The sequence below is a fragment of the Scomber scombrus genome, chromosome 12 (assembly GCF_963691925.1).
Source record: "Scomber scombrus chromosome 12, fScoSco1.1, whole genome shotgun sequence".
Lineage (NCBI taxonomy): Eukaryota > Metazoa > Chordata > Actinopteri > Scombriformes > Scombridae > Scomber > Scomber scombrus.
In genome coordinates this window covers 14,938,405-14,956,047 of record NC_084981.1, presented here as the reverse complement: position 1 = coordinate 14,956,047, position 17,643 = coordinate 14,938,405, and the positions used below count along the sequence as shown (strand labels likewise).

General features: G+C 40.7%; 3 protein-coding genes across 4 annotated transcripts; 1 reads left to right on the top strand and 2 right to left on the bottom strand.

Moving 5' to 3' along the window:
* Positions 1-109: 109 nt before the first annotated feature.
* On the bottom strand, positions 110-4,211 carry LOC133991442 (phosphoglycerate mutase 1). The gene is made up of 4 exons (XM_062429842.1): positions 3,909-4,211; positions 2,983-3,257; positions 2,060-2,240; positions 110-1,601 (listed from the first exon to the last, which is right to left on the bottom strand). The coding sequence occupies exons 1-4, from the start codon at positions 4,045-4,047 to the stop codon at positions 1,432-1,434; spliced, it is 765 nt and encodes a 254-aa protein (XP_062285826.1). The 5' UTR covers positions 4,048-4,211; the 3' UTR covers positions 110-1,431.
* A 7,360-nt stretch (positions 4,212-11,571) lies between these two features.
* marveld1 (MARVEL domain containing 1) lies at positions 11,572-12,299 on the bottom strand. The gene has a single exon (XM_062429841.1). It carries the CDS (start codon positions 12,067-12,069, stop codon positions 11,572-11,574), a length of 498 nt encoding a protein of 165 aa, XP_062285825.1. The 5' UTR covers positions 12,070-12,299.
* Positions 12,300-12,948: 649 nt separating this feature from the next.
* Positions 12,949-15,989, top strand: avpi1 (arginine vasopressin induced 1). Of its 2 annotated transcripts, none has more exons than XM_062429840.1 (3): positions 12,949-13,107; positions 14,206-14,564; positions 14,718-15,989. In XM_062429840.1, exons 2-3 carry the CDS (start codon positions 14,215-14,217, stop codon positions 14,977-14,979), a joined length of 612 nt encoding a protein of 203 aa, XP_062285824.1. In that variant the 5' UTR covers positions 12,949-13,107; positions 14,206-14,214; the 3' UTR covers positions 14,980-15,989. The 2 variants fall into 2 exon arrangements, with proteins under 2 accessions (XP_062285824.1, XP_062285823.1); XM_062429839.1 differs by having other exon boundaries at positions 14,203-14,564.
* Positions 15,990-17,643: the final 1,654 nt, after the last annotated feature.

The window sequence follows — 17,643 nt, the reverse complement described above, 5'->3', positions numbered from 1 at the left end:
GACCAATACTAGATTTTATGGGCCAATGCCGATACTGATATTAGGGAGCAGAAAATTCTGATATCTATATATTGGCTCATCCAGACAAGACAGGCAGACACACACATAATAATTTGCACATAATTTTATATTTATTGAATCAGAGCTTTCAGGGTACATTTAACCAACACGGAGGGAATTACATTTGAAAAACAATGGCAAAACTTTAAGACACAATAGGCACCAAATTCTGTATGCATTTAGGAATAGGCTGGAGGCACATACATACTATGACACCAAAAGGCAAACCCACACCAAATGTGGTCAAACAGAGTAACTGTGAAATTGAGGGATTAAAATCCAAATACTGGGTTTGACAATTATACAGTGCAATTCTGATAGCAATGCAAAACACCATTAAAATTGGACTGAACTTGATGAAATGTAAAAGAGAAAAATATAAATTGTCAGAGACAACCAGACAGCAATACCATACACTGAACAAATGCCATTCATAGACAGAGAAAATAAGACAAAGAGACGTTTCAGTTGTCATAACTGTCCCGTCCCACTCTCAAGAGATTGCAAAATCACATCCCTTTATAAGTGGAATGTTTCAAATACAGTAAATGCTTTAAAAAGTGACAGAAGTTGTGTGCCCTCTGCAGTGGTCCCCTTTCATTCTAATAAATAATTTTCATTCCATTCTTCTTTGTTTTATTTTAAATCAGGTAAAAGTCTCTAATGGTATCCTGGGCAAGTTAATGACGAAGTCAGCAAGATCAGACACACACTGGTTGAACTCATACTCATACCGCCATTTGAAAACCAGTACCTCATACAGTGTAAGAAAAGGCAAACAGAGGCCACGATAAGTGGAGTCCTCTTGTCTCCACTCATTCCACACGTTGTCAACTTTGGATGTGTGTGCAGCATCAAAACTCTTACTGTAGCCTGGATTTTCATAGCTGACTCTAGCAGAGTGACTTCTTTCTGTATTTACCTCATTTACTATTTACCCTGACATTCAGCCTTCTAGCTCCAACACCACAACCAAAGACTGATACATTTCTCAAAAATAACAGAAAAATATAGAATCCATTTTAAACAATAACTCTTTCATTAGTAAATTGACTATCACTTAAATATTCAAGTGCAGAGTTAAGAAACTGCCTTTTAACAGCAATAATATTCTTTTCAGTTCAGCAATCCTTTCTTAAAATGTTGCAATATTAATGGGCCATTTTATTTACAATCTCTTGAGAGGTATAGCTCTCTTGGCCCTAATATATCACTGTACTGTGTAAGTATAGTGAGGTTTCCTTTGACTATTATCTATGGTATACTCATCATATTTTACAATCCACAATAAACTAGGATTTAGGACTAATCCGAGGCCAGTTGTTAGGGATGACCTACACCATCATACACAGAGTTGGCTTTTCTGTCACTTTACTTCTTGGCCTTTCCCTGAGCAGCCACAGCCTCCATGGCTTTACGAACAGTCTCCTCGTCTCCCAGGAACTGCATCGGCTTCACGGGCTTAAGGTTCTTGTCCAGCTCATAGAGGATGGGGATGCCTGTTGGCAGGTTCAACTCCATGATTGCTTCGTCAGACATTCCTACAGGTGGCAGCACAAAAAAAGTTATATGTAAAAGTTAGTGAATTTGCAGTCGTTTTTTTTTTTTTTTTTTTAAAATCAAGATTTTTTTTAAAAAAGATTTTTGAGTAAATGTTGACAATAAATTGTATTTTCTCATTTCTTGCAGTGAACAACAATCAGAGCAGCAATCAAACTACAGGACTGAAAAATTATGATAGAGTCAACCAAAGGTATAAGGGTATGTCTGTACATCACAATACCGATATCCACTACTAAAATGTTTTCTGAGACAATTTCCTGCGCATTGGTATTTACAAAGAAATCTCAGTTAACATATCAAAAGTTTGTACAGTCCTTACCTAAAAAACATTTGCTTACATTGTTAATTTCAGTAACATAATGAAGTAAAAGACTTGTACAGTAAATCAACATTTGAAAAGCAGGACTGCATCACATGCTTAGTCAGTAATACTCACCCTCTAGATGTTTAACAATGCCTCTCAGACTGTTTCCATGAGCAGCGATGAGCACTCTCTTCCCCTTTTTGATCTGTGGGGCGATCTCCTCGTTCCAGAAGGGCAGCGCCCGCGCAATGGTGTCCTTCAGGCTCTCGCAGGAAGGAAGCTGGTCCTCAGTCAAGTCTGCATAGCGACGATCCTAAAAAGAAAGACGTACGTCAAATGCATGGACTAATGTATAGATAGCAAAGAAACACTGAATCTCTTTAATCTTTAGAAGCTTATTGTACACTTATTAATACATAGAGAGGGCCTAAATCCAAGCTAGTAATTTATGTCATGGTTAGAAAATTCTGAACATGAATGAATTGATATAATGTGAGATCTATTTGCAGTATACATTTTCATCTGAAGACATGGAAGGATTTGCTACCTTAATAACAATATTCTTATTACACATTCACTTATTTGCTTAACTTTAAGCTATTGGACAATGTCATTTTACTATGTCTGAACTTCTGAATGCCTGTCAATGCTGACAGAGTTCTGATCAGTTTGTTTCCACCTTCACTGAACTTTGAACTTGCACAGAGAAGAACTTGTTCCTGCCAGTCATATATTAACTCACCTTGGACATGCTATTAGGTAATAGCTACCCAATAGTAAGAGGCTCTATCACTGCTTTAAGTGTAAAATATGTGGCTATTCTCGTGGATTGTTCTGCAGACAAAAGACAGACATGCAAAACCTTAAATCTACTTCTCTTATTCATGTTAACACAAAGCCTGACTGCAGAGATCAGTTCTAGTCATGTCTCTTCTTTGTTATGACTGGGTGACGTTAGTTGACCAAGTAAGTCAATATGTGCTCAAACATTCTTTCCTCATGGCCCAACAAAGCTTCTTGGTAGAAAATATGTGCTGTAGATATGCATATTTTACCTTGCTGATAATAGTGTAGTAGTCATGGTCTGGGTCCATGGAGGGAGGGGGGATGTCAAACGAGCGCCTCCAGATCTTCACCTGAGCCTCTCCATGCTTGGCAGCTGTCTCAGCCTTATTAAGGCCTGTTAGGCCTCCATAATGGCGCTCGTTTAGCCGCCAGGTCCGATGCACCGGCACCCACATCTGGTCAATGCCGTCCAGAACTAGCCACAGCGTCCTGATAGCCCTCTTCAGTACAGAGGTGTAGCATATGTCAAACTCAAAGCCAGCATCTGACACACACACACACACACACACACACACACACACACACACACACACACACACACACACACACACACACACACACACACACACACACACACACACACACACACACACACACACACACACACACACACACACACCAGAAAAAGGTCTTTATAAGTCCATTTGGTTTATTTAATTAAAAAAAAAAAATCCACCCTGTTTCTACAAGCGTTGTTTAGTTTGTAAAGCAGCAGTTGTATTAGCAGCAGTTTATCACAGCTACTCTCAGTGTAGGCTAGCTAGTAAGTGTCATCCTCTGTGATCTTTCTGTTGTTTTGCTCTAAAACAAGTCTAATGGAAGGTCACCAATAAACATAATGGATCCAGAAATGCAAGAGTGGCTTTTATTAGACCTAGTCTTAGTCTTTAGATTAAAACCTTCCTTTAAGAAAATGTTCATTTTCATGTGTGGAGGCTACAGCTGTGGCACAGTGCTCTAGTGCAACTGCATGAAGACATGACAACTTGCACGTCTGCACAAATTGCACATATTCCTGACTCACTCAGCAGGCGGTGTGATGCAGAAGCGGTTATGCAATGGTGGCCGTGCATTGGCCCACAGCTGGTCAGACACATTATAGCGGATGATGAGTGAAAATGAATGAGTTGCTCACCTTTCAGGGCCTGTCCGCCTCTCCTCGCCTCCTTCTCCCCGGTTGCACTCAGATCTGCATCGAACCAGCCGCAGAAGCGGTTTTCCTGGTTCCAGTTGCTCTCTCCGTGGCGAATCAACACTATTTGGTAGGCAGCCATGATCGATGATAATATGTCAGGGTCGACCGATAAAACTGATGAAAACCTGGTAGTTTCAAGATATTTAAACCCTGGAGATGTTAGGTTGAGAATTCCTCTCTCTGGAGAGACAGACAAGTCCTCTGGATGTTTTAACCTGGTGAGCTTTTATCCCGAAGATTGGTTACCCCACACTTCCTGGTTTTTTTTTCTTTCTTTTTTTTTTCTTTACATCCAATCAGATTTCAACTAAGTCATTCATTTCGACCAATGACAGCGGTGGGCGTCAGCAGCGGAGACCGTTCCCTGACCTTCATACTGTACATTGTTCTTTATTGACTTTTTATTGTGTTTCTGTTACCTCACATCTATCTACAGATAGAAGACAAATTAAAGGAAAAAACTTTACAGGCCTGAAAGCAACAATTCAATGCATTTTGCTGGCATGGTTTGGGTCCACTTGTCCCCCTTAAGGGAAGGGTCACAGCCAATCAATACAAAGTTGTTTTGAGTGATCACCTTTATCCTGAGATGAAACATGTTTATCCTGATGGGAGTGGTCTCTTCCTGGATGTCAATGCCCTTATCCATAGGGCACGAGGGGTCACTGAATGGTTTGATGAGTATGAAAATGATGTGAATAATATACTGCAGCCTTCATAGTCACCAGATCTCAACCCATTGGAAAAACTATGGGAGATTTTGGCCCGTTGTATTAGACAGCACTTTCCACTACCATCATACTAATAAGCGAATATATTTTGAAAAAATGGTGTTCATCCCTCCTGTAGACTTCAGAGACTGTGGAATCAATGCTGATGTGCATTGAAGCTGTTCTGATGGCCCATGGTCATCAAACACCTTACTAATACACTTTATCTATCCATCCTCTTGCCAGCCCCACTTGCCATCTATCTTGCAAGTCAGAAGTACATTATATTAGACAAAGTAGAGGATTCAGGTGAAGATATCTTAGGTGCAAATTACTAAATCAAATGTTAAGAAGAAAAGTGGTTGGTTTGTGAGCCAGTGAGCAAGGTTTGACCAGGAACAGATTCATAAGCAAAAAAAGGGAAAGTACAGTACTAATTTGCATTTTGGTCCTCTGTTGGGGAAGCTTTGAGTAAGGAATTACAACGGTATGTGTATTGCATATTAATAAAGAATACCTCAGTTTGTAATACAAATATTTGTAATATTACATTTACAGCATTCTGTAATAATACTTATTTTACACTACTTGAACTCCAAATGAGCAGCCCATGATATGGTATGATATGGGATCAATTAAATGCTAGCTGTAAATTGCCAACATTTTCATGTCTTTACAGATTATTGAAGGCTATTGTCTATAATGGTCTTAGAGTATGAAATGACATGTCAGCGGATGTGTTTAAAGGGCAAGTAATAACAGACTATTATTCCAGTGGATGTTTTTCTGTAACTGTAGTGTGCCCCCTAGTGAGTAACTTCATTCATTGTTCATAGTCTTGAGTACTGAGGGACTAGAGTAAAGAGCTGTGGGTCACAGTGAGGTTTTACAAATATGTCTAGACAGGCATGAAAAATAAGCAAAAGATGGTAATTTTTCTAATCATTTGGTCAATCACAAACTATATCGCCTGTAACTTCATGCGTTTGATGCCTTGTTTTCATTCCTCATTACATTTTTTCATGTGGAACACTGTTTCCACAATGAAGCTTTACATCTATACTTTATTTTACTGTTGTACCAAAATTGCAGTGCGTAATTACAGCAATTTAGGCCCAGTTGTAATGTATTAAATAGTGCAAATCCCTTTTTTCCTTCTATTTTGGAATGAGGCACATTTGCCACTTTTAATAGCAGAATATCTCAACTTGGCTTAAGTTAGCAGAGAAAATATGCCTGTGAATCTAGAGTTTTTTTTCTTAAAACAGAGTGTGTGTGTGTGTGTGTGTGTGTGTGTGTGTGTGTGTGTGTGTGTGTTTGTGTGTGTGCTTCTATGTGTGAAAACTATGGGAAAAGTGTCGTTGGGAAACAGCTCTGAGCCATGAGAGCTATTATCAGGAACTCCATGATCCACGCTTGGAAGGAATGTTTGTTTTACTTCCCAGTGTGTGTCTGCTTACACCACTCTAAAGATGCAGTGTTTGTAATGAGTTTTCCTTTTTATTGAGTCTTTTACCTTGGATTTTAGTCATGGGAAAATTACTCGTCACTTCGAAGTCCCTCTTTGAAATGATGTTTTTGTGAAGTAAACGTTACAGGTGATGAATGACAGAGGTGGATTGCTAACGTAAGTTGGGCGTATATACCCTGCATCACTAAATGTCAGACGGCAAATAAATGAATTCATCTCCTCAGGGACCCAAAACTTCCGCCTCCCTTTTTCTCTCAGACTTACTCAGTCTGTAACAAACTCCCAACATCTAGCTGAGGATTGGCAAAGTGAAGGAAGCTGTGGTATTTTCAAGGCTCTATAAATAGCTATCATCATTTCCCACCACTGCCTGCCATTGCCCTCACAAAACTCATGAACACTGTGCCCATTCAGAAGTATCGTCTGCTGCAACAGATGTGGAATCAGTAATCCCAGAGCCTATGTTAGGAAACTATAAACTGGTGAGTATCAGAGGCAAACTACAAAGCCTTACACGGCTGGAACACTGTGCCGATTCAGGTCTTACACAGACAGGAAATGTCAACCTGTGATTCCTACTGGATCTTGTGGAAGGCATTTTTGCACTGTCGTTCCCTCTCACTTCTTTGCCTCTTTTCCCCCCTGCTCTTTCACTTGTTCTGTGCTTCTCCATCTGTTTTCCCAGCCCCTCTTTCCCTCTCCTCTGCAGTGGAATGTGCATCGCAGCAGTATCTGATGAGAGTGTGGTTAACAGAGTGCTGCTGTGTGTGTGTGTCTATGTTTTCATGTTTCATGTACGTACATGTAGCCTCATGCAGACGAGGACTGTCAGCAAGAAAAGAGTCAGATTCACTCAGATATGTATAGAGTAATGCCCCAGAGTTTGGTTGGGTAAGAATGAAAGGGCACTTCGGGTGCTGGACAGCTGCTGAATGTGTTCTGCTAACCAAGAACAGACACCTGGTTCAGCAAACTCTGAGAAAGTCTTCTGAAGTGGGGGGCCAGGCGATGCACAATAAAAACGGGGGATTATAGTTTTCAATTATTTAGATAGATTATTATGAATAATTCCTGCTAAATGATGCTAAGTATACAAGAAATCCTAAAATGTTAAAGATAATGAGCATTCATTCTTTTTATAATCAGTATTGAGATCTTTTACCTTTAGTTAAGTAAAGTTAAGTTTACTTAACTAAAAGTACAGAAGTATTAGTGGCAAAATGTACTTGAAGTATTCATTATGCAAAATGGCCTAGTCAACCTCAACCTTGAACCTTGAAATTATTACAAATATTTTTTTTAAAATCTTAATCATTTGTTTTAGTCATTTTAGTCATCTGCACTGCTCTAATGATAAACGTTGCACTACTACTGACCTCATAGAACCTAAATGTCATCCTTACTGTCTACTTGTGTATGGATGAGTTAACATAGAGTTCCCCTGAATCTTGAGATGAAAAGTAACTACAGCTGTAGTGCAGCTTTAGTGCAGTAAATATACAATATTTTCCTCTGAAATGTAGTAAAAAGTAAAGTACAAGTACCCCAGAATTGTACTTAAGAACAGTACTTGAGTAAATGTAGTTTGCTACATGCCACCATTGGTTATAGTAATATTTTCAAGCAACAACGTGGTGTAAATTAAGGATATTTTGTTTTAAATTCTGAATTTCTCTAGTGGAAAGATATGTACAGTATGTTCTTCTAACCAGCTCCACTGATGCTGTTCTGCAGCTCAGTGTGTGTTTCATTCTGTGACGAAATATTTTTTGAACAAAATTTTCTGAATTTTTACTGAGAGAGACAAAAGACATTCTTGCCATGTCACTATGGCAATCTCACCAGTGATTTGATTACAGCCATGTGTCACAGTCACGTCACTGTTATCCATTCATGCTTCACTTTTACATTCTCTGGGAGAGAACTCTGTATCAATTTTCTGCTAATTGACATCAGTCCATGGCAGCAGTGCGCATGATGCTATCCTTTCAGGGAGGGCCAGGGAAACCATTAGGAGGGGTTAGGAGGGACTATTGGGCGGCTGGTCTCTTTAAGACGGGTGGGAGAGCACACACAGGAAATGTCTCCTTGAGTAGCCAAAGTAAATCTCACGCAGTTGGCACTCTGGAGAAGTGCCTGGCTCTATATGTGCTAAAACGTCTTTATACCAAGCTGTCTGGGTTTTCTTTACTCCCACTGTTGCTGGAAAGAAATACAACTTGTCTATTGTGGCAAACACTCAGGTAACATGGTTTTCTTCTTTGAACATGGATCTGGATAAAATTCAAAATAGGCTCAATCATAGAACTGACAAATCTGAGCAGACATGACATCTATAAAATGTGGGAAATGTAATAATAAGGAGGCTGTTAACGTGGTAAACTCAAAAAGGCTTTCAGGGTTAATGTGGAGAATCCTTATCCGGCCCTTATTGTCAGCATACGCTATAGTCGTGAGTCATCCAAGACTTAAATGATTCACCATGGTTACTTTTGATATCAAACTGAACCCTGGATTTGGTGCTTTGTTTATGCAGCACGTTGGGCTGTTGTGTACTCTCCACTTGGCTGTGTACAGCAGTGTGTTTCCACAGGCGCCGACACGTGGACAGGACAACACTTCTGTGCAAATCTCAGAGGGGGAGAGAGAGAGTGGGGGGGGGGGCTCCTTTCCTTAGAAGTGCTAGATTTATATGCCGTCACTGCAGCTGGTCAACGTTAACCCTTGCACTCCTGAAACTCAGGCCACAGATGTCACCTTACACTCACATAGATGTGTAGAAGGGCTAGATGATTATATACTGTGCAGTCATTCTTTCAGCCTAATTAAACATGAAAATAAACTGAATAAAATACACAGATTAAATAATAATTAGGCACATCTTTACAGTTTTCTCATTCAGTCTGCTCTGTCTCTTTATGTGGTCACTTAATGTTTCAGCCATGCCTTACATCTGAAATTGATATCTGTATAAATCATATCAAAGCATGGATGCAACAAGATATTTCTCATCTCTTCACACCTATTAATCACACATACTCAATCTCTTGCAACATTTCATCTCCAAGAAAAACTCAACACTTTGAGTTGGAAGCTTGCAAAAGAAAGGAGCAACGCCCATAAAAGGAGAAGTGCATATTTTATGTGAGAATAACCTAAACTCTTTTATTCTGCACATGTATAAATAACAGATCTGTCAGAGAACACAAACATCCACACATAGCAATGATTATTTTCTTGCTGACTGCATAAAGGCAACCAAATGTAGTGATCACAGTAAGACTTTGGGTGCTGTATAAGCGAATTGTCAGCAGCATGTTTTCAAAAGCTGCTGCATGCTGACTGGAATAGACGAGACATTGAATCATCTTCCTCTGGCTCCATTTTCATTGGCTGAATATTTGCCCACCTCCAGAACCCCAACAGACTGTTCCGGTAAGAACAAGCCTCTTCCCAGATAATTATACACACACACACACACACACACACAGACACAGACACAGACACAGACACACACACACACACACACACACACACACACACACACACGTACTGTCTCCAAAAGTAGGATAACTCTCCTGCAACCCACGCATCCTCTTTATGATACAGCAAATTCATAGACATTGCGTGTACATGTGTGAGTGACTTTCTCACTGTCTGTTAGAGACAAAGATAGTTCTAAGGATCTTGGCTTTCATGTGGTTAAGTGGGGTAGCATATAAATGATCCCTGCTGATTGGCCAAGGCTTTTATCTCCCAACAGGAAGTTCCTGAGGGCTTCCGTCGCCAGTCTTTCGAAATCTGTGTTTCATTTTGGAAAAGCCAACGGTCGACACAAATTGTGTCCCAGCCCTTCCTCTAAATTTACTCCAACAAAATTAACATAGCATTTTACAGACATGTTCCTCAAGTAGCTAGTGAAATTACTGCATCTTATGTACCCAAGATCATAGCAAAAGAAACTGTCTGCCGCTTACTGGTCTTTATTTGTACGCTTTTTCATCTTTGGATTTTACATAAAAAAACACTTAGGAGATATTTTTGTTAAATACACACATGGTAGCACCAATCACATCCTATTTTTGGGTTGTTGTTGAGTATACAGCATTCTGACAGAAGGCATTGATAAAACTGTATGCTTTACGTTTGAGTCAGACAAAATGAAATCATAGCTGATCAAAATGAGTGTTTTAGTCCATCACACTTCAGTAACTGTTCAGTATATCTTGCTGTAAAAAAAAATGTAAACACATAAAAATATATACTTTTAAAAAAAGGCAATGAAAAGAATCCCTTGTGAAACAGATTTTAGATGTACCAACATAAATCTACAAAAAGTAGCTTAAGGCCATTGTACTGTGAGTTAAACACTGAATATATTGCAAGCCCATTATAATAAGTCCCTGCAGGAATATTGTAGTAATTCTTTATGATGGAAATGCCATTAAATTACTGAACAAAAACAAGAATACACTTAAGAGGCAGAGGCATGGCCTTAAAGGACGGGGTCACATGTTTTCCAATGCTGTCTTAAACCAATAGTTTGTTGCTCAAATTAACATTTTGCTGTAATCATTCCTCCTGTCCATACTGGCCATTACAAGATTCCTTTATAATACAGTTTCAATGTTAGTGATGGGGGACACAATTTAGCCTGATTTCTGTGGAAAAACATATAAATGCTTATCTGAAGCTAATATGATCATATCATCCTTTCACCGCAGCTGAACAGGAAAACACTGTTGAGACACTAAAGACTGTATCTGTGGAAGACATCAACTTTATTTGACTAACTCAGACAGCTGAAGCTCCATTTTATCTGCAGATTAACTTTTAAAAATATTCTTACACAGAAGGCGGACTGTAGATGTTGACCCCCATCACCTACATTGTAAGTGCATTAAGCAAGGTCCTTCTAATGGTCTGTATGAACAGGAGGAATGATTACAGCAAGCAAAAACTGTTTCAGAGTTCATATGGCCACCTGAAAAATTGTGATCCTGTCCTTTCAAGCACAACAATGGGACAAAAACCTGTCACTTGTACCTCTCTGGTGGTAGAATACAATGCCCTCCGAGCACATTTCCCCTGAATCTCCCAACCTGTGGGTTAGAGCAGGGCCCCTGCTCCTGGAGCTCCTTGGATATTTTCAACCTAACAGCCCTTAAATAAACTAACAAGAAGGCCACATGTTGATTTTTGGTGATTCTGCTTCACCACTGAGATGGAAAGTTTGGTGGTATGTGGAGACAATAGAGAGAAACGTGTGATTAGAGTAGCTGTTGAGTTAAATTACAGTGAAGTTAACTATTCCTCATCTTGCTGTGGATACCCCTCAAGCACCCATACCCCTCCCTCCCTCCCTGTTGCCATCACACCCCCCCCCCCCCCCCCCCCCCCCCCCCCCCCCCTTTAAGTCTCATCAGATCACCGTTTGCTCTCCTCGACATTTCCTGCACGCCCCATAAATAACCGAGACGAGGTAAGCCAGGCAGCACAAGCAGGCGAACACAGCGGCCGTCAGGTAGACCTTGTACAGACAGAGGTGCTTGTACAGCTCCAGGTTGCAGTAAGAGTTGCGATCCGTCTTGTAGATCATCACACCTATGGCCGGCAGGTAGAGCGCGGCGGCGGCTGCGTCGTGCGCCAGGTTGGTGCACAACCAGCGTTCGCCGCCCACCACCGGGACGAGGTCCTGCTTGTCCAGGAGGGTGAGGAAGAACAGGGCGAGGGTGAGGAGCCAGAACAGGACAGCGACGAACAGGACAAAGTGGATGGATCCCTCGTATTTGTGCGCGGCGATGGTGACCCACAGCCCGGCTCCAAACAAAATCTGCATGATCCGGAAGACTCCCAAAAAACTATTGAGGAACTTCTTGATATTCATGCTCACCTGCGGCTGGGGAGGTTGGGGTGGCATCTCTCTCCTCCTCCGATCACTCTGTGTCCGTTTTTCCCGAACAGGGCGGGTGCTTTCTTGCCAGCTGAAAACAGCTGGCGAAAAGCTGGCAAAAAAGTAGAAATAAAAGAGTGCAAGGCCGGATTTGTGGTGTGACAATGAAGCCAAAAGTGGGCAAGTTTAGGTTTTTAAAAATGAACTTTCTGTTCTTTCCACAGCCCCGGGGTTTTGAAATGAAAAACCTTCTTGTATGTTTCGTCTTTTCCGTTTCCTCTGTTGAATGTAGCGTATGTGTTGGGGGGCTGGGTGATGGAGAGTGGGCGGCCTGTAATTCAAAGCCAGCTCCACCTCTGGACTGCTGGACGCATCCATGTCCACTCATCTGCTGCTGTATTTCCCCCCGGGGTGTGACCTCTCTGTTCACGGAGAAATGAAGTATGATGACATGTAGGCTACATTTGAGAAATACAGGGTTATTTATTTTAAACATCATACCTACAACATTTTTAATGCTTTCGTCTAAACCAGTCATGCAATTATAAATAGGCCTTGAATACAACAAAGAAACAGTATAAGTCTGTTTAATAATGTGAGGTTTGTTCATATAGTCCAGATTTTTAGCAGTCCATGCGTCATTCTGTGTGCGTAGTTGCGCACAGGATGCTCACATGTTGTTTCTGTGTCACATAATTGACAGACGCCCCTCGTGCCAGTCGGGCTCATTGACGTCAATGGATTTCAGCGCGCACACCCTACGTGGCCGGGGGGCGGACCCAACTCCCCATCCCTCCCCAGACCCGTGATTGGTCGTCATAAATCCCTGTCTCAACCCAGACAGGATGGAAGAGACGATATCCCAGCTCTCGTTGGCCACTGGATGCCATTGATTTGTGACTGACAGTCGGCTCAAGGACAGAAATTGATTGCAGGTGAGGGTGACAAACAAACTGTCCCGCTTTAGTCCAGCCATTGTTGCAGCTTTCATTGGAAATGAGAGCGACTGCAAAGAAGGGGATCCAGTAGGACTAAAGTATTGTGGATATAGCCTCTGGTCTTCGGGTAAGCAAAAGGCCTTTCTTATTTCACATTGACTCACTCTCACAAGATTCCTGTTGACTGCCTTTTAACCACAGCACGATGATAAACATCATAGATTGCTGTAAGCAGGACATTAAGTTCAGTATCTCATCTCATCTCTCATACACTAATATTTAACAGGGGCTTCATACTTGCTTGACTTGTTCTTCTGTTTTGCAAGCAGTAGCCTATCTACACCATAACAAACAATTACGGATCGTGTTTGTTATGCAAACAGAACACAGGCAAAGTCCTAAGAGGGAGGAGAATTTTAAAGAAAAAGCCTTTCAGAAGATATTTGATTTATGTTAACCCACTTCTAATGCAAAGAAGTAGGTCAGAATGCAAATTTTGGTGTTTGTCTGTACACTGTCTAATGTAACCTGAAACATCTCAAGCTTGTCCTCAAACAACCCACTGGCTGCTTGAGAGTGAAAAACATAAGAGTGTTTATGTGTTGTTTTCCTGAACAGACTTATCCTGTGAAAAGATGGAACATAGAAATGGATAACAGAAGTACATTTAGACATCATCTGAATATATCACAGTGTTTACACAGCAGTTATGAAACATGTATCAATAAATGGGTAGTGTGTAATGAAGAAAACAGATTTTCACTCCTGGATGCAAAATAAAGTGAGTGTGAAAGTTAATTTTTGACAAAATAATCAGAATAGCTGGTAAGCTTGAAAGCGGACCTTGAGTTTTATATTATTTTGTCAAACTGAAAGAAATGGAAACATTACTGACCCATATTTAACTGTAACCTTGGTCACTAAGCTAAGACTAGTTTGTTAGTGTCCCACTTGAAGACGTATATCAGTAAAGTTACCATCTGCAGTTTAATGGGCTTTAAATGCAGCTCGTCACGTCCTAAAGCAGGATTAAATAATCAGAGCAGAAGATTTGCATCTGACTGGCTGTGCTTTACTTGTGCTAGCAGCTGTTTATAGGTGTTGTGACGCAGTCTGTGCTCATGTAATTTATGTGTTGCCTTCTATTTTGTTGTTTTTTCCTGTCATCTGTCCCATTGTCAACACATACTAAGTTGAAACTCTTGATTGATTACCCGCACAGCAGTGTCAGTGTATGCCACCTTTCCCTGTATTACTCTGGATGGATACCGGATCCGGGTCCCCTCCATCTTCCATGGTGGCAGGCCCTCCTCCACTGTGGCGGCTGGCTGAGAGGCGAAGCAGAAAGGCTGGCTCGGGGAACATTTTCAGCAATGTGAATCTGTGGCAGATCCAAAGGCTTTTCAGAGCGGCTGGGGACCAGGATGCTGAGCAACGGGCCCAGCTTATTTGGGGCCACAGAGATGAGGCTGAACTGGCACAGGCTTTAGTAGCAATGAGGGCCCGGAGTCACCACAGAGGGCTGAGGACTAATGGAAGAGACATTCTGGGCTCACGGTGGCTGAGAGCCTTCAATCACCTCAGGTAGAAACACAGCAAACCGGATATTTCATATGCATTGATTTATTTATTCAAATTTTTAAATACATCCAACTGTGTGAATCTAACTATGTGTAAGTGTAGTTTGTGGTCACTTTATCTTCATATTTTTTAAACAAAATGATTAATTTTGTTCAGGATTGGAGAGAGCTTGCCAAGCATTCAAGGGAAGGAACCTGCAGATGAGAGTGAGTCTGAGTCTGGGGCACACAGTAGTCCAGAGCCACACCGACACACCTCAGTAGGGACAACAGGAAGAAGCACAGTGGCCACAGTGGCACTAAATGAGAGCCAGGGCCCCACAGGGACATCTGAGAGACCAGTTAGAGCTTGCGTGGGACTGAGGAGAGGAGGAGAGAAGAATGACCCAGAGAGATACCTCCACAGAATACTTCACTGACTTGACCAAAACATCTGAAATATCAAACTGACTTTTAACCTGCACAGGCTGAATACTTTTCTGATGTGATCAGACACTGGAGCAAGGTTGAATTAACTTGTAGGAAGAGCAACTTGGTAAACTCGCTATTATGATGTCTTGACTTTCATGGCGCTGCATTGTGCACTGATGCAGACACCTTCATGACAGCAGCACAGAAACCTCGGATCGGCTCCTGGTATCTCACAACTTTGTATTGTGGTTGCCTCTCAAGAACTGCCTTATGTGTTCTCCTGAATTCATCCTACCACTCACACTAAGACTGCATCCTGACAATTATCGCCTAAACGATCAGCATGTGGACAGTGATGTCATTTATATAGTTTTGTTGTTCAAAGGTGTTGATGAAGAAGTGGACGTGTGTGTGTAATTATTAACTTATTTGATGTTATTTTAAAAATGTTCCCATCTTTATATGACCCAGTGTTTATCAGTCTGAACATATTGATGTCATTATGTACAGCTGCACTGTGGATTCACTTACCAATACATATATCTATCTCCTACACCACAAATAAAGCCATACATGTATGAGACAATGTACTGTGTCTATATACTAGCTTGAAAACAGCTTAAGTACTTGGGTAAGGTGGGAGAGTGGATAACATGTCACTGGACATGTTGACTCAGACTTAATGACACAAATGTTGTACTGTATTTCATATAACCTCAGCCAGCTGCTGGTTTTCCCTTGGTGAAAGTAAATCATCAGGTGGGCAACTCAAGATACCAAAAATTATAAATAATAACAGCAAGGCCAAACTTAAAAGCATTTCTTACTGTCCAAGGAATGACCGAGTTGTTCTTTTATTCAATTTTTGATTGGTAACAGTGTAAAAACCCACTGTGCCCGTGGAAGACTGTTTGTCACCAACCTCATCAGATTGCTGGAAACTTGATTATGTTTTTCGATAATACTGTTGATGTGTATTTTTTAGATGTGTGGTAATAAAGAAGTGTTTGTATTGATATTTTGCCTTTTTTTCTTGATTGGTTCGTGTTGTGTTTTTTCTTTTATTTACATTAGTAATAAGAGTGGCCATTTATTTAAAACCTCATAAAAGGGTGTAGAGATACAGAAGGTCTACTGAAATTGATTAAAATGGATGTGTAGCTTTTTATTAACAATTTCTATGATGGAAGATAACAGTAAAACATTTTCCATTTTCCATCATTGCTAAACCAAAAAAAGTAAATTATTTTTGCTTGCTGACTTTCAGTACTGTTTTAGATTATATTCATATGGTTACATATATTCACATCCAGCAGCTGCAGCCTGCACTGAACAGCTCCACAAATAAAGCTTAGCATTATGTGCATTGTCCAAGGAACACTTCAGCAGCAGTTTTTGATGGATAGAGACACACCCCCATGCATTTTCAGCTGCTCTAAAGATTTAAATGATTTAACTTTGGTAAATAGTCTGTTTTGGGCATTAAACCAGTCTCAATCCCACACATATTCCATGTGTGAGTACATGTATAGGAGATTTATTTAGGAGAGGACTGCTTGTTGACCTATATTAGAATCAAATGCTGCTATCTAGTGGGCAGGACCATTTATTAAGCAATCATATGAGTAAGCCTGCAGTCACTAGATGGTGCTAAAGGTTTTGTATTAGAAGAGCAGACCAATACACTTAGAAAATAATATGTATTTGTCATGCATGGCACAGACACTTTCTCACAAAAAACTTAAAAAAGAGCTTAAAGGGCAGACTCATTTAATTAGATGAGTAGGTAATCTTGTTGGTCTTTGCTTTTCCTGTTTAACTTGTCCTCTCTGCCCGGTCTATCAAATCACATGAATATGTTGTGATGACTAATGAGTTGTGAAGTTTTAATCTCGAATGTCAATGTCCAAACCCTTCAGAAAGCTTCACACAGGTGCAGCAAGAGTCCACCTTAACCACAGAAAACCTTTTTGAGTGTTAAAAATGATGTATTCATCAAAATGTTACAATTGTCCATGTGCCATTTTATCCATTCTTACTTCCAGTTTCATTCTGTGTGGTCAGTCACACAAGAGGGATTATATATCCCAGACTACCTGTGAATTTGGACTTTCAGGCTTGGAATGCCCTGTATCCACTAGATGTCCTTTTCCCCATCAATTTCCTCCAGCTCTTCCTGGGTGATGCCAAGAGATTCAAAGGTCATCTGGGAGATAAAGTCCTCAGTGGCGCCTCATGTATTGGGAAATTGAGGCATCTGCTGAGAGGCTTTATAAGGTACTGAAACCTCAGCTGACTCCCAGAATGCTGAAAAGCAGCAGCTTGACTCTGAGGTAATCCCCCATGTGCTGAGCTTCCCACCTTGTTTTGTAAATTAAGCTCATTGCACTGAAAGACCTCATTTTAGTCCCCATATACGGTAAGTTATCTCAGTCTTTCAGTCACCACTTAAACCTTACGCCTGTAGATGTGGAGTGATGATCAAGCAACAATATCACTGCAGCTGAATTTATGGGATTGCTTAAGTTCAGCTCAGTCGTCACTGTTATGGTAGATAGAAGTGTGCACCTCAGTCAGTCAATAGGAAGAGTTAAGGGGTCACAAAAATAGTGACTTATAAAGAGCCCTATTAAGTGTTTTAGATTGCAACCCAGAGCCGGTTAAGAGAAGCA

Bases quoted from the DNA above. Each gene is read 5' to 3' on its own strand.
- LOC133991442 (XM_062429842.1), bottom strand. From the start codon at position 4,047: ATGGCTGCCTACCAAATAGTGTTGATTCGCCACGGAGAGAGCAACTGG. The intron at 3,258-3,908 runs GTGAGCAACTCA...TGTGTGTGTCAG, and splicing joins AGGCGGACAGGCCCTGAAAG to ATGCTGGCTTTGAGTTTGAC. The intron at 1,602-2,059 runs GTGAGTATTACT...TGCCACCTGTAG, and splicing joins CATTGTTAAACATCTAGAGG to GAATGTCTGACGAAGCAATC.
- marveld1 (XM_062429841.1), bottom strand. From the start codon at position 12,069: ATGCCACCCCAACCTCCCCAGCCGCAGGTGAGCATGAATATCAAGAAG.
- avpi1 (XM_062429840.1), top strand. From the start codon at position 14,215: ATGCCACCTTTCCCTGTATTACTCTGGATGGATACCGGATCCGGGTCC. The intron at 14,565-14,717 runs GTAGAAACACAG...AATTTTGTTCAG, and splicing joins AGAGCCTTCAATCACCTCAG to GATTGGAGAGAGCTTGCCAA.